General features: G+C 50.2%; 3 protein-coding genes across 4 annotated transcripts; 2 read left to right on the top strand and 1 right to left on the bottom strand.

Moving 5' to 3' along the window:
• Positions 1–721: 721 nt before the first annotated feature.
• Positions 722–3471, top strand: MRPL55 (mitochondrial ribosomal protein L55; the record flags this gene model as incomplete). The annotated part of the gene is made up of 3 exons (XM_080698858.1): positions 722–747; positions 1106–1307; positions 3313–3471. The coding sequence occupies 3 exons, from the start codon at positions 722–724 to the stop codon at positions 3469–3471; spliced, it is 387 nt and encodes a 128-aa protein (XP_080554984.1).
• Positions 3472–6085: 2614 nt separating this feature from the next.
• LOC308265039 (multiple myeloma tumor-associated protein 2 homolog) lies at positions 6086–7969 on the top strand (the record flags this gene model as incomplete). The annotated part of the gene is made up of 7 exons (XM_080698666.1): positions 6086–6330; positions 6424–6469; positions 6553–6632; positions 6705–6777; positions 6885–6973; positions 7476–7604; positions 7843–7969. 7 exons carry the CDS (start codon positions 6086–6088, stop codon positions 7967–7969), a joined length of 789 nt encoding a protein of 262 aa, XP_080554792.1.
• Positions 7970–10957: 2988 nt separating this feature from the next.
• ARF1 (ARF GTPase 1) lies at positions 10958–11966 on the bottom strand (the record flags this gene model as incomplete). 2 transcript variants are annotated; one of them, XM_080698853.1, is made up of 4 exons in its annotated part: positions 10958–11119; positions 11246–11370; positions 11611–11721; positions 11819–11966. In XM_080698853.1, the coding sequence occupies 4 exons, from the start codon at positions 11964–11966 to the stop codon at positions 10958–10960; spliced, it is 546 nt and encodes a 181-aa protein (XP_080554979.1). The 2 variants fall into 2 exon arrangements, with proteins under 2 accessions (XP_080554979.1, XP_080554980.1); XM_080698854.1 differs by lacking the exon at positions 11611–11721.
• Between the last annotated feature and the right edge of the window lie 3539 nt (positions 11967–15505).

Below are 15505 nucleotides of genomic sequence, written 5' to 3'. Positions count from 1 at the left end.
AATAATCCTCATCTCGCCAAGTTTTCATGAAAATTAGTTAGTATCTTAGAAAGTAAGGCATGAGCCAAGCTCCATGTTTTTGCGACAGAGGGCTTTCCTGACTCTAACCTACTAGAATGGGTGGGTCTGGGGACTCAGAATCTTTGGGAGAAGAGCCCTGGCAGCTTCTTTTGGAAAATCTTCATATAGGCCATCCTAATTGAAGAAGACCAATGGGTTAGTGGGAATGACTGAAAGGTAACCTGGTGATTACATTTGGTTCTCAATATCCAAGAATTTAACCAACCACAGATTTAAGATATTAAAAACAATAACCACGTCTGCAGTGAACATTTACAGGTTTATTTCCTTAAATGATGTAATTATATTACATGTGTCATTAACATCCCAGTAGTTATTATAAATGATCTAAAATATACGGGAGTATGTGTACGTGTTGTATACAAGTAGTACCATACATATAGGGAACTTGAGGATCTGTGGAATTAGGTATCCGAAGGGGGTTTCTAGAATTAATTTTCCAGGAATACTGAGGGACAACTGGACATGCATGTCGGAAACATATTTGGGTCTTTGACTTCATTCCTGACCAGGATTTCATTAACATCAACTAAATGGGAAAAACCTTCTTGTAAAAAAGCTCTTTTCTTTCCTTGCCTAATAGATAGCACACCAGGCCCAGTGACTGAGGAACTTCACGAGTGACGGGCTCTGAGGAAAAATGGCAGCAGTGGGCAGCTTGCTTGGGTAAATTTGGATTTCCAGACCTCTTAGGGCCCTTCTCAGGCCCACTCCAAGGCATGCCCTGTCACCAGGAGAGGGCTCTGTTAAACCTGTTTGTTTTGGGTTATCATCCTATCATCTCTAGTCCTCAGTGCTGGAAGACTTATGCCCTTGATTACCCACAGTGGTCTCTTCCTTGCTCTGAGGCCAGACTGTTTTGACCATAGCCTGCAGCTCCTCAGAGACCCCCAGGTGTGGATCACCAATCTCTGCTAGAGTCTCTTGTTGCTGGGCAGTTCTCCATAAATTCTCTAACAAAAGCTGGCTGGTGCTTTTTGCTCCAGCACCACCCACTGACCAGCCTGTGTGTTTGTCTCTGCAGCCTGCTGCGGCAGAGCACTGTGAAGGCAGCTGCCCCCAGGCCCCGCTCCCTGCACATGTCCTCCTGGCTGGCTGACAACAACAGGGCCTCACTTACTCGCCTGCATCGCCAGGCCTATGCACGGCTCTACCCTGTGCTGCTGGTCAAGCAGGATGGCTCGACTATTCATATCCGCTACAGGGAGCCACGGCGCATGCTGATGGTAAGTTTCCTGGTGCCTCTCTGAAGGCTAAGCCATGATAGAGGGCTCATGGTTACTAGACTTGGGATAGACATATAGCTACAGTGCACTGCAGGAGGAAGGGAACAAGTTGTTGGAGGAGAAGAGGATGGTTTGGACCAGAATTCACTTCAAGCACCAAAATAAAATATGACAAATGAGTCACTATTTAAAAAAAAAAATCTGAAGAAAAGGAGACAGACCAGTCATTTTTTTTTTTTTAAAGCAGGCTGGGTGTGGTGGCACATGCTTGCAATCTCAGTACTTGGAAAAGGATGAGATAGGATCACAGATTTGAAGCTAGCCTTAGCAACTTTGTGAGGTTCTCAGAAGCTTAGTGAGACCCTGTTTCCAAATAGAAAATAGGTCTGGGGGTATAGCCCCCAGTAGAAGGTAGAAGGCCCCTGGGTTCCAACACCAGTAACACACACACACACACACACTGTGCTCACTTCAGCAGCACATGTACTAAAATTGGTATAGTAGACAAGATTCACATAGCCTTTGTGCAAGGATGGCATGCAAATTCATGAAGCATTCCATATTTTGGGGGGATTCCTCAGGAAATTGGGAATGGGTCCACCATATGATCCATCTATACCACTTCTGGTTATTTTTCCAAAGGGACTAAAATCAGAAAAATACAGTAACATATGCATGTCTGTGTTCATAGAAGCACAACTCACAATAACCAGATTGTGGAACCAACCCAGGTGTTCATCAACAGATGAATGGATTACAAAGGATGTACACACAATGGAATTCTACTCAGCAATAAAGAAGAACAAAATTATGTCATTTGCAAGAAAATGCATGGACCTGGAGAATATTACATTAAGTAAGATTAGGATTAGCCAGTTACAGAAAGTAAAGGGTCATATGTGTTCTCTAATATGTAGAAGCCAGGGAGTCATTGGGATAGGAGAGGGGCTCCAGATAATGGAGGAGAAACTTCAGTGGTGCCAAGGAGGTGGTCTAGAGGAAGCGGAGGTGGGAGAGGGAGGACCAATAAAGGAATTACTTCCATCGACATTATGTACATATATGAGAATACCAGTGTCAGTCTCAATACCCTGTATGAGGAAGTGGGAGAGAATGGGGAGGGAGCCGGGGAAAAGCCACCAAGTGCTGTGTGCATGTATGTCACTATCACTAGGATTTACTTTTTTTTTTTTTTTTTTTTTTTTTGCAGAACTAGGGATTGAACTCAGGGTCTTTCTATCTCTGAACTACACTCCCAGCCCTATTTTTTATTCTTTATTTTGAAACAGGGTCTCACTAAGTGTCAGAGGGCCTCACTAAGTAGCTGAGGCTGGCTGAGAATCTGCAATCCTGTCTTAGCCTCCCAAATACTGTGATTTCAAGCGTGTGCCACCATGATTGGCCTTTATGATTTGCACTATTATTAGACCATAATGCACCAATAAAAGTATATATTTTTAAAAAAGACAAGTCTTGGGAAAAGGAATAGGAAAGTTTTTTGTTATTGTGTTTTTTTGTTTTTTTTTGTGTGTGTGTATGTGGTACTGGGGTTCCTGGAAACTCTTCTACCTCCAGGCTACACTCCCAGACCTATTTTATATTTTTATTTGGGAACAGAGTCTCTTAAGCCAGCGAGGCTGGCTTTGAACCTGTGCAATCCTCCTGTCTCCGCCTCCCAAGCACAGGGATTAAAAGTGTGCGCTACCACACCTGGCTTATTGTGTGTGTGTGTGTGTTTTTTTTTTTTTTTAATAAAATGAAAGCATTGGAAGAAGAGAACAAGCAAGAGAATATATACAAATTGGGCTAGGGATGTAGCTCAGAGATAGAGCAATGGCCTAGCTGGCAGAAACACCTGGTTTTGATCCCCAGCACCGCAATAAATAAAAAAAAAATAAGCTAGCTTAGGATAGAAGGCATGAGGCAAGGGCAAGGCCCAGGACTCTCATCTTGGTAGTTCTGTTTCTTGGACTATATTGGCTCACCTTGGCCTCTCTCTATGCAGATGCCCCTAGACCTGGACACCCTGTCTCCTGAGGAGCGCCGGGCGAGGTTCCGGAAACGCGAGGCTCACCTGAGACGCAAAAGAGAGGAAGAACCAGAGCTTGTTGATGATTTTGATGCAGAGCGTTACAGACAGTTTTGGACCAAGACCAAGAAGTGACAGCAGCTTGAAGTCACCTGGGGATGTTGCAAGGTCAGAGGACATCTGTGTAAATTACATGTTCCTGAGGCCACCACCTTTGTCAGTGTCTTCCTTTACATGAGTGCCCAGCCCAGCAGATCATTATCTCTGAGAAGTGCCAGTCCAGAACTAGATGCGGCTCAGAGCAGACTAGAGAGTTTGGGATTGGTTATGGACAGACTTGGCTGCAAGGTGATGGTGTGTGTGGATGGCCAAGCAGGAAGCACTTAGCAACTCCTAGCTCTACCTTCCCAGCCTTAGGAGCACTTGGCAGAAACAGGAGGTAGCTATTTTGGGAGGCAGGGACTTTCTAGGCCTACAGTTGCCTTGCCTGGCCCTTTGCTAACAAGGCCAGGCCAGGGGAAGGCACATCCCCAAACTACGGTACCCAAGGGTGTGGCCAGGCTGGGTCCCCTAGTCTCATCTTCAGAGTATGGCAATTACAGACCACCAAGTTTTGCACAAGGGGTTTTGAGAGTACACAAAATAAACATGCCACAGGAAGGCCTGTTTCCATCCTGGGTCATTTAAGGTTCTGGTCATTTTGACTGGCAACCATTCTCCTCAAGGCTATTCAAGCCAGTGGCCTAGGAAGTGTCTGGACTCCTGCCCCACATCGTCCCTGCCCCATACCTACTGTCCCCTCTTAGCCACATCAACACACATACTGTGAATCAACACCCCAGCTTAGCCAGCCTTCCACTTGTGTTCCCAGTACACTGGCCTTGCTCCGACAATGGGATCCTAAGGGTTTCTGCCTTGAGTCTCTGTGGCCCACACAGCTGCCTGGTGTCCACAGCTTCCTCCCTGCTCAGCTCCTGTAGTCCATCCATGCCACATACCTGTCTCTAGGATGCCCCTGATCCTGTGGATGTTTTCTGCCCCATCACTACCCTTTGTGTGCTTATCTAATGTGTGTCCCAGAACCAGGACACATACTCAAGGCTAATCTCAGGCCCTCTCATGTTACCCCTGTAGATTCTTATTCTATATTCAGAGTGAATGCATGAAAAAGAGCTGGGGCTGACAGTCTGTTGAAGCTGCTATCAGAAAGAAACACAGACTGTGTAATTCATAAAAAGAAACCTCTGGCTGCCTTGTCTCACTGAACCTGCAGCTAGAGTTGTCCCAAAAGTGGTAATAGAGGAGTTCCCACAAAGGAGTGGCCCAAATTCTCTCAAGATGGAACTAGTTGGGATTCCTAAGAAGCAGTTACTGCCAGGGCGGTCAGTCCAAAACATTTATTAAGGGGAATGGACTCACCAGGGCTTCAGTTTATCTTCATGAGAGGGTTTGTCAGCAGCTAGGGGTCAGGGTATGCATTTAGTAAGTTGAAGGAATTTGGCTTGGGGTTAGGGGCAATTTCTTTTGGTGTTGTGGGTCACCACCTAAACATCTTTATCAGTGCCTGGGAAGTTTCAGGGGCTTGGCTTGGGTTCAAGTCTGCGCTCAGATTTCTAGTCAGGACACAAAGTTGGAGAACCTGGGACTCTACAACTTCCAACATCAGATTGCCAGTATTGTTGGGTTCTGGTGAGGGTTCCTTTCTGGGTTACAGATGGCTAACATCTCATTGTGTCCTCAGATGGTAGACAGAGGGCTGGAGATCTTTCTGGGGTCCCTTTTATAAGGACACAATCACGTGTGGGAGGCTTCATCTCATGGCCCAGTCACCTCCCAAAGGCCCAAGCGCCTGACACCATGCAGGGGTAGGATTTCAGCTTAGGACTTTGGGAAGTACACACAGTGTACTTCTGGAGAGGAGCAGAGGCTGGCTGCATCCTAAAGCTTTATTGGCTAACAAGAGAACCCACAAAACATTACACACACTGACTTGTTTTACTATGGATTTAGACAGAATCAGTGATTCAGACAGTACCAAAGGACTGTGCTAGACCCATCTTCCAACAGCTTCTAGTTACTCCAGACTTTCTTCTTGGCACCATGCCATCAGAACAAAGCACCTTTAAGGATGCATTTCCAAGTACTTATCAGTAAAGCCACAGTCTTACTGCAGCGCTGATGAACTGCACCTGCAAAGAAATCGGCTGACCGCCCTGGGTGACGGAGGCCTAGGCTTGGTGGCTTTCATCTCCCTCGCTCTGCCACTTGGTGCAGTTGGCCCTTGTGTTTCTCTCAAGACTTTCATCAATTCCTTGATACTGGGGGGCCCTATTTGTTATACTGAACGTGAACACCATCGTCTGGTGTCCGCAGCGAACTGGGAATCCAGTCCTTTGACACACCGCCCAGGCGGCCCGGCTCTCCCAGACACATGGAGCCGGTGCCTCGCATCTGGTGCCCGAAGGGGGCAAGGAGCTGGGGTGCCCTTGTCCTTCAGGGGTAGCCTCCTGCACGGACGCGGCCGCCGCCGGACTCGCGGGCCTGGGCGGAGCCTGCGCAGAGGCTAGACGCTGGCCGGCAGGCGGACGCGGGCCGCCGGGAAGGGCGGGTCCGCGCAGCGCCCGTGGCGCAGTGCGCAGGCGCGTCGCGTCGGGCGTGACGTCACGGCGCGCGTCCGGAGCGGCCGCGGCCCCGGCCGGGTGTCTGACTTGAGTGCGGGCGCTGGTGGTCCTTCGGCGGCTCTGGCGCCATGTTCGGTTCCAGCCGCGGCGGCGTGCGCGGCGGGCAAGACCAATTCAACTGGGAGGACGTGAAGACCGACAAGCAGAGGGAGAACTACCTGGGGAACTCGCTGATGGCGCCTGTGGGACGCTGGCAGAAGGGCCGCGACCTCACCTGGTATGCCAAGGGCCGTGCCCCCTGCGCCGGCCCAAGCCGAGAGGAGGAGTTGGCGGCCGTGCGGGAGGCTGAGCGCGAGGCGCTGCTAGCTGCGTTGTGAGTGCAGTGGGGCTGGTGGAGGGCCGGGCGGGGCTGGGGGGGAGGGTCCGCGCCCCTGATGCCCTCCTGTCCCCTCTCCTCCGCTCTCAGAGGCTACAAGAACGTGAGGAAGCAGCCCACCGGCCTGAGCAAGGAGGTAAGTGTGGGGCCGGGTTCCCAGGGCCGGCAGTGGTCTGTGTGTGCCGGCCAAGCGCCTCCCGTCCTCTTCCACACTCGCAGGATTTCGTGGAGATCTGCAAGCGGGAGGGAGGTGATTCCGAGAAGGGTGTGGACCGGTTGCTGGGGCTGGGCAGTTCCAGGTACGGCGGGTCGGCCTGGGGGTGCAGGGCTGGGCGGTGGACCGGCGCTGTCTCACCGCCCTGTCCCCACAGTGGCTCGGCGGGACGCGTGGCGCTGTCCCGGGAGGACAAGGAGGCTGCCAAGCTGGGGCTGTCGGTGTTCACGGTAATCCCTGCCCTCCCAGCCCGGGATCCCGGGGGTGGAGTCTGGGGGACAGGGAGGGACTCGCGGAGCGTCTTGCGCGCCTTTCCCACCCCGTGCTTCCTTCGCAGCACCACCGAGTTGACAGGGGAGGCGGCCCCGGTGCCTCCCCAGGGGGGGACAAAAAGAAGCCTCGCACGGAGGACAAGGCCGAGCAAGGGTAAGGCAGAGCCTGGAACCAAGGCCTAAGTCTTTGTGGGTTTAGAGAGCTGCGGGGGCAGGGCTTGCGAGACTATGTGCAGGGGGCAGGGCTTCCTGCCCCAGGGGTTGGGTCGGGGGAGGTGGCAGAGGGCTGGTGGGGTTCTTTCCGGTACAGGCTAGGTACCACGGTAGCCCTGGAGCCTACTCTGAGGGCCAAGTATGCTAGCCAGCTCTGGGGGAGGTGGAGTGGTAGAGACTGCAGGACTCCCAAGTGCCCTGGATGAGGTGAGATATCTGTGTGGACTATCATGGTATTTATTGGCCATGTGTGACTATCCAGTACTTGTAATGCAGCCCTACTGTTAAGCTCACTAATAAACTAGTCACAAACACCAGGTAGGCACCCACTACCATAAGTACAGCCCTAAGTACAGCAGGAGCGGGTGGGCCCCACCCTGGCAGGACTGCTCTGACCATGCTCATCCTGGCTGGTGCTGAGGCCCTTTCTGTGTCCTTGGCAGTACTGAGGGCCGTAAGAAGAGCAAGAAGGAGAAGAAGAAAAAGAAAAAGAAGAAACATAAGAAGCAGAAGAAGGACAGAGAACACAGGAAAGAGGCTGATACCTCTTCCTCCTCTCCTTCTCCTGATTGGTAGGCAGCCCAGGTCCAGCCTTGCCTTGGGAAGGCCCAAGGAGGCGGAGTCCCAGTGCTGGCCAGGGTCTGATGGAGTAGTTAGGCAGCCCTGAGCAGGGCCCCAAGGCTTCTGGAGTCTGAGCTGAGTTGGGGTTCCTATGTGAGGACTTAGGGCTCCTGAAGCCTGGTTAGGAGAGAGGCTGCCCATCCAGAGTTCTTCCTCTTTAAGTGTGTCTGGCTGTCCTTGTTTCCCCAGGTCTGGGCGCCAGAGGCATGATTCTGACTCTTCTTCCCCCTGCTGCAAGAGAAGGAAGTGGGGACATAGTGGGGACAGTGGAAGGAGCCCATCCCACAGACAACAGGACAGAGGCTCTGATTCCTGAGTCTACAGCCGGATAGATGGTTGTCAGAGCCCTGGCTGTCTGGAACTGGGACTCTGCCCACCACCGCTTTCTTTGGGGCCCAAGAAGATTGGGTCCTGTGAGTCTTGAGTGACCAGCTTCTCCAACCCAGCTCTCCTGCTCCCTCCCAGTGGCATGAGCTGTGCCTGCTGCTTTGAGAGCTGGCTGGCTGGGGAACAGGACATGAGTACCTGAGGAGGCCAATGGGTTCTGTGAGGACTGTCCTTGGCCTTGCATACTGCTAGATGTGGTATGTACCCATCCAGGTTTGAGACTATACTCCAGTCTTTCCATGGCTGCAGTGGTCTAAGCCTGCCCAAGGCTTGGCTGTGACCAATATGGTTACTTATTTTTTATTCGCTCTTTGTACTTAATAAACTTATTTTAAAGTGAGAATGTATTACACAGAGTGGAAGGTTAGTGTGGGCATTTACTAATAAACCTCACCAGAGAAGAATGGAGTAACACAGGTTCTCCCCTGTTAGAAGGTATGAGCCTATATTCACAATGAAGTCTTGGCCTGGCTGTAGTGGTTTCTAAGTCTTGGAACCCCAAGTCCTCCCAGTGTGGACAGGGTACAGCATCGATGGGTCCAGTGCCCACATGACCTGAAGGTGCTGGCCCTGGGACCAGGCAAGGGAAGTCAAGGAGGTCTAGTCTGAGGAGCAGTCTTAATTAGGGGTCAGGGAGCACCTGGAGACTCTAGGGTACCTCCTGCCCATGGATCCAGTCTGGTTCCTGCTTAGGCAGTGGGCTGGACTGCCACATATAGAACCTAAGAGCTAGCCAGATACAGTGCCATACACCTTTAATTCTAGCACTTGGGAGGCTCAGAGGATTCCAGTTCAAGGCCAACCTCAGCAACCTAGCAAGACCCAGTTTCAAAATAAATACGATCCCAGATGTGGTGTCACACCTATAGTTCCAGTACTTAGGAGGCTGAGACAGGAGGACCACAGGTTTAAGACCAGGACCATACACACAAAAAGTAAAAAGATTCTAAGAGTTATATGGATAGACAAAACAGACAGGATTCCTTACAATAGCTTTTTACTGTGTGTGTGTGGGGCGGGGGGGGGGTGGACTGGGGGTGGAACCCAGGAACATTATGTCTCCAAGCTACACTCCCAGCCCTATTATTTATTTGGAAACAGGGTCTCACTGAGTTGGCAAAGGGCTTAAGTAGTAGCTGTCTGCAAACTGCGATCTTTCTGTCTCAGCTCCCAAACAAGTGTGCGCCACCACACCCAGCTTTTTTTTTTTTTTTTTTTTTTTAACTTCTGATTCTAAAAGAATCTGCAAATGCTAGATGTGACCCAGGACAGATCACAAAACTGAGTCTCTGAGGTCTTGTACATGGCCAAACTCAGTAGAGATTGCTGTTATCTCAGGCCATCCCAGGAGATTAAGGTCAGTCCACCTGGCCAGCGTAAGGGGTCCAGCACAGACTGCTTCCAGGGTCCCACCATGGCAGCCCCTCCACCTGCTTGTGGCTACCCCCACCTAGGGACAAGCATGCCCTGGGTCAGCTGCTCACCAAGGGCCCTCACCACAGCTGGCAAAAATACCCTGTGGCTGGCAGTGGCACTGCCTGCTGGCTGCAAGGGGGAAGTGGCAGCTGAAGCCTCCACAGCACTCCATGATTCCTACCCTTGCCCTCTAAGATGAAGAAGTCTCACCTGGTAAGAAATGGTTCCAGTTTTCTCTCATACCACACACCGTGAGGCCTGAGCCAGGGAGGAAGTGTCCATGTCACCTATGCTTTCAGTATGACAATGGCCTCCCCTGCCTGGGACTCCTGGGATTCTGGTGGCAATACGGCAACACTGGAGCCCGTGAAATAGTTAAGAGACTTTATTCTAATAGCTATAATTACAGTGCTTGTCGAAATGAAAACTGAAAACAAGTATACAAAACAGTTGATTACTAATCGTGTATTGAAAGCAGTAAGAGGTTCCACGACACCAAATAAACCAGTTCTGAGGTTTCCCCAAGATAAATTTAACAGCTCCAGCTTCTTCAGTGTTTATCAAAATACAAAAGAAAAAAAGTAGAGGTCGTCTTTTTCGATGGCAAATCGGACCCTTGCAGGCTGAGGGAGGAAGCTACTTCACACATGGAGATGGGGGTGCTCTGGGGCTGAGGGGTCTGCAGTGGACCAACCCTCCCTGCTCACCCGTGCTCCTGCTGGTGAGACACAACTTCTCACCAACATGGCAGCAGGTACAAGGGCAAGCAGGCACTGGGAACACAGGGGCCGCCACTCTGGCCACATGCCCACCAAGCCAAGGCCCGGCCCTGTTCCCTCTTCGGTGGCCCCCCAGCCCACCCCAGGTGACTGTGTGAGCATGAGTACAAGCACAACGCAATGGAATGCAGGTGACCCAAAGACAGGCAAGCCTCAGGGCCTCTACTGTGACCATGCAGTGGATGGCGGTTAGTTCGTCCCCGTCTCTCACGTTCCCAGAAGGAAACAGCCGATCCGATGGACTAGCATTCAGGCCGTTCCTGCAAAACCTACACTAGGCATAGTCTCCCTTCGGTGTGTTCAAGTGTTCTCCTTGTATTTTTAACTATTTTTAAAAAATGCACTGAGTTCGGGTTAAAACCAACCACCAAATGGATCCCGACACTGATCTACAGCCCAGTGGCTCCTGAAGGCCAGGTGCCTACATGCCTAACTAAATCCCTTCTCAGTACTGACAGTGAATTGATTTCTTTTTACAATAAAAAAAGCTGAGTAATATTGCATAGGAGTACCAGAAACTGCCTCAGTGGAAACAGAAACTATTTACATTAAATAAAAACCTGGCTGCAGGCTGCGTCTGCACATGTACAGCACGGTGCGATGCACACTGACCAACCCATGGAGACAGCTTCTGGCACTCAGGACCACAGAGTCGCACGTTTGCCACATGAGAGGAAAGCAGAGGGCGGAGAGGAGGAAGTAGGGGGAAAAGGGGTTCTGGTTCACTTCTGGTTCCGGAGCTGATTGGACAGCCAGTCCAGTCCTTCATACAGCCCATCCCCGCTGGTGGCACAGGTGGCCTGAATGTACCAGTTCCTGTGGCGTAGAGAGTGTAGCCCCAGCTTGTCTGTGATTTCTGCCGCATTCATGGCATTTGGGAGGTCCTGGGGGAAAAAAGATGAGTCAGGCAGGAACCAACACAACAAAGGGAGGGGCCCTAGGCTGGCCTTGAGCCCACCCTCCTCCCTCCTAGACAAGTTGCTCTGGAGTAGGACCTAGCTGTCACCTACCTGCTTATTAGCAAACACCAGGAGGACAGCATCCCGGAGCTCGTCTTCAGCCAGCATCCTCATAAGTTCCTCACGGGCTTCATTCACCCGCTCTCTGTCATTGCTGTCCACCACAAAGATCAAGCCTGCAATGCAGCCAGCGTTACTGCAAATGCTGAAAATAGCCCACCCAATCTCATCCACAGGCAACAGATGAAAACACAGGGTCACAACTGGCCCTCATGGCCCTGGGCTTGGCTCTTCCTGGCCATGATGCTGTGGTGTAGTATAGTGCCCTTGAGGCCAGTGAGGCCCACAGGACAGAAGGCTGAGCCCCCTCAAGGAAGCAGATGAAAAGAACCCAAGGATGATGGTCTGCTGCTCACCTTGGGTGTTCTGGAAGTAGTGGCGCCACAGTGGCCGGATTTTGTCCTGTCCACCTACATCCCATACGGTGAAGCTGATATTCTTGTACTCAACAGTCTCCACATTGAAACCTAGGGACAGGATTGCAGCTGAGGACTCTCTGCACCCAGGAGTCTTAGCCCAGTCCCAGTCCCACCCTGTCTACTCCACCCCCAGCCAGGCTCTCACCTATGGTAGGAATCGTGGTTACAATTTCACCAAGCTTCAGTTTGTAGAGAATCGTTGTCTTTCCTGCAGCATCCAGGCCCACCATGAGGATGCGCATTTCTTTTTTGCCAAAAAGGCCCTTGAAGAGGTTTGCAAAGATATTCCCCATGCTTGTGGACGGGCAGAAGCGACACTGGCCAGAGACCTAGGAAAGCAAGGTATCCTGGGCCTGTTTCCATGCCTTATGGCAAGCCTTGAGGCAAGCCAGAGACTATCCACCCAGGGATGTCATCCCCTCCTCTTGAAATCCCAGAGGGTGTATATGATGCAATCCTAGCATCCTCTTGACTGCTGAGCTCCGGCAAGCCACATGGCTGGGAGGCCAACTGCACCCACCCCAATGCTGTCCAGCTGTGGAATGTCTGACCACAGCCATACCTCCTCACACTTGGGAAGCAGGCATGCTGTCTCAAAATTGGGCTTTCAGAGGCACACAACACCTTTACAGTCATAGCTTTCCAGGGGCCAGAAAGAACCAGCCAACATCTCTCCCCACTGTACCAATAAGCATCAACAAATCACAATGAAATAGCAGGGGTGATGCTGGTTCAAACAGGTTCCTCTGTCACCTCAGGTCATAGTCACTATTCATCCATCTCAGACAATCCAAAGAGCCAGGGCTCTGTGGGATTTAACACTCCCTGGAAGATGTGCTCCCATACAGGTACCATGCTGTTTGACCCACACCTTGATGCTGAGTCCTCTAGCAGAAAGAAGAAACACTGGAGGCAGTAATCAAGTCAGCTGACATCAAATTGTCAGAGCCTGGCCAGAGACCTGAGAGCTCTGGGAGGATATGAGGGCTAGCCAGGCCTTGGCCTCACCATCCTGCGCACTTTCATTTTTGGTTGATTTTACTCCATACACAGATTTTACTGATTTCTCAAATGCTGACTGCTGGAAAATTAAAAGATTGATAGCACCTTATAGTAAAAGCAAAAATGGAGGGCTATGCAGCCTTCAAAATCAAAGAATGTGTCTGTGCCAGAGACAACTCACAGGAAAGTGCTCAAGACAAGAGAGGGTGAGGAGGTTTCATGTGTGCTATTTGTCCTTGTGTGCCACCATATAAACCACAGACTGGTAGCTTATCAACAAAGTGCTTACTATTCAATTTGGGGGTGGAGGAAGTTAGTATGGAGACAGGCAGGTGCTGTGTCTGGTTAAACATGGATCCTCCCACTGCATTCTCTAAAGGGGAGGGATGTTCAATCATCAGTGGTAAAGGAGCAGAAGAGCAAATCTCCTGAAAGCCCTTTTGTAGCAGCACTAATCCATTCATGAGGTCGGGACAGAGTCTAGCAATCCAAAAACCTGCCCAACACTAGGGTTTTGCTTTCCCACACATGACTCTTGGGGGATGCATTCAAATCACAGCACTGTGTGTTTGTGCGTGATGTGTGTGTGTGTGGGGGGGGGGGGGACTGGTCACGGACACTTAACTGCACCACACAATTTCCCAGAATACCTGTTCCCAGGGCACCTCCTACAGCAACCCATACCAAGAGGCAGTGGCGGGAGACCCTGCCCCTTGCCACACCTTCCCCTCCTTTAAGCACCCCTCTATCAGGGGCTGAACTGAGAGCTTACTTTTTAACTCTGTCACTTCCTCCAGCTGCTGCCCAGCATTCAAGGCAGGGAAACCCTCCATTCTCAACTTTTTTTTGGTACCAGAGCATTTTTAGTGGAACAGACCCAGCTGTGGCCAGTAAAGCCCTTCCACACTGGCCGCAGTGCCCTCTGGACACAACTCTCCTTTTTGGTTTTGTACCTCATCATGTATTTTAAAAAAATTATATAATGTTAAAGCAGGCATGGACAGGAGGATCAGGCAGGTTTGAAGCCAGCCTTGACTATTTAGTGAGGCTCTCAGCAACTTAGTGAGACCCTGTTTCCAAATTAAATATAAAATAGGTCTGGGAGTGTAGCCCGGAGGTAGAAATCCCCTGGTGTTTCAACCCTAGTACCATAAAAACAAAAAACAAAACAAAAAAAACACAGTGTCTGAAATTTAAACAGACTTTGCTACCACAGTCTCATTTCTGGGGACCACCAAGCTCCCCAGGTACAAGGATGAAGACCACCACCACCTGTACAACACAGAGCAGATTGACACTCTCAGTGCACTCCTGAAATTATTGCCTACTGGGGAATAAGACCATCAGCACAGAGATGAGACACTTGAGACTACACTCTCAATTTAACTCCTATGAACTAGGGGTAAAGAAAGAGCTAGTTATTTCAGGGTCACAGGCTCCTACCAGAAGCCAGGATCAAAGCAAGAAGGGAGCCCAACGAGACCAACACCAGACCAGGCAGAAAGCTGGACATCCTCAGATGCTGGCTATGGATGGAGTCCAGCTGTCAGCATCTTTAGCCCTTTGTGCACAGGGAAGGAACAGCTGTCTAGGGTCAGTCATACCAGGGAGACATCATACTGAGCAAGGGCAAGGAGATCTCCAGAAAACCCAACAGATATACACATGAGTAGTCTGAGGCCTCACTGCAACTTTCAGATTCAGCATCTGTAAGCCCCCCCAAAGCCAGGCCATGCCTTCTCTTAAAAAGCCCCCAGTGAAAGAGATTCCACCAAACAAGAGGAATTTGGAGGGAAATAAGCAAGACAGAAAACACTTGAGGGGGGAGAGAATCTAGAACCCATACATAACACTAACAAGTTAAACTATGATGCCCACAAAATAAGAAAAGGACACTGGAACAAAGAAAAAGAAAACAAGCCGGGCGTGGTGGCACATGCTTGTAATCCCAGCATTTGGGAGGCTGAGGCTGGAGGATTGCGGTTCGCAGACAGCCTCAGCTGGTGAGGCCCTTTGCAACTCAGTGAGACCTGGTTTCAAAATAAAGAATAAAAAAATAGAGCTAGGAGTGTACCTCGGAGGTCGAATGCCCCTGGGTTCCATCCCCAGACCAGCAAAAAAAAAAAAAAAGAAAAAAGAAAAAAAATGATTTTATGCACACCACCAATAGCCAAGATTTTTTGAAAAGTTCAAAATGAATGTTCTCGGCAGAATGAAAAAATAAGGATGAAGTAGGAAAATGAAGAACAACTTGAATATCAACATCAGACTAACAGAAAACCTCAAAGGAAGAACCTAGAAATTTGTGGGGGAGGAAATAACATGTTCAGTGAGGCCTGCCACCAAGGCACTCTGTGAACACTGACAGTGCCAACAGGTGCAGAAAGGCTCTCAGGCAATGCTCTGGACATTCTTACCAACTCGGTATAAGTTAGAAAAATGCAGTTTCAGCATCACAAGTTTTACAGTGGGGATCCAGGGACAGGACAAGAGGAAAGAAGCTCAAGGTGACATAAAAGGGAAGCAGCCACGAGGCGCCCTGTTCAAACACAGCATTGCCTACAACCCACAGACATGTGTCTACCATTGCCTTCTTGCACTTGGTCTGGTATAGTAAGGATGCCTTAGAGCCAAATGCACTGGATCCAGCCTGCCTTGCAGCCCCAGAAAGAGGGAGTGTGTGAGGACTTCAGGTCACAGTCCACCCTGCGGTGGTTTTCTTTTTTAACTTATTTTTATTATCATCTGTGTATACAATGGGGGTTGAACCCAGGGATACTCCATCTCTGATCTATACCCCTTAAAAAAAAATTTTTTTGGTGGGTTTAGG

The sequence above is a fragment of the Muscardinus avellanarius genome (genome assembly GCF_963383645.1).
Source record: "Muscardinus avellanarius genome assembly, chromosome: 7".
In the NCBI taxonomy this organism is placed as follows: Eukaryota; Metazoa; Chordata; class Mammalia; order Rodentia; family Gliridae; genus Muscardinus; species Muscardinus avellanarius.
The sequence above is the reverse complement of the archived record's forward strand: the minus strand, read 5'-3'. Positions and strand labels throughout refer to the sequence as shown.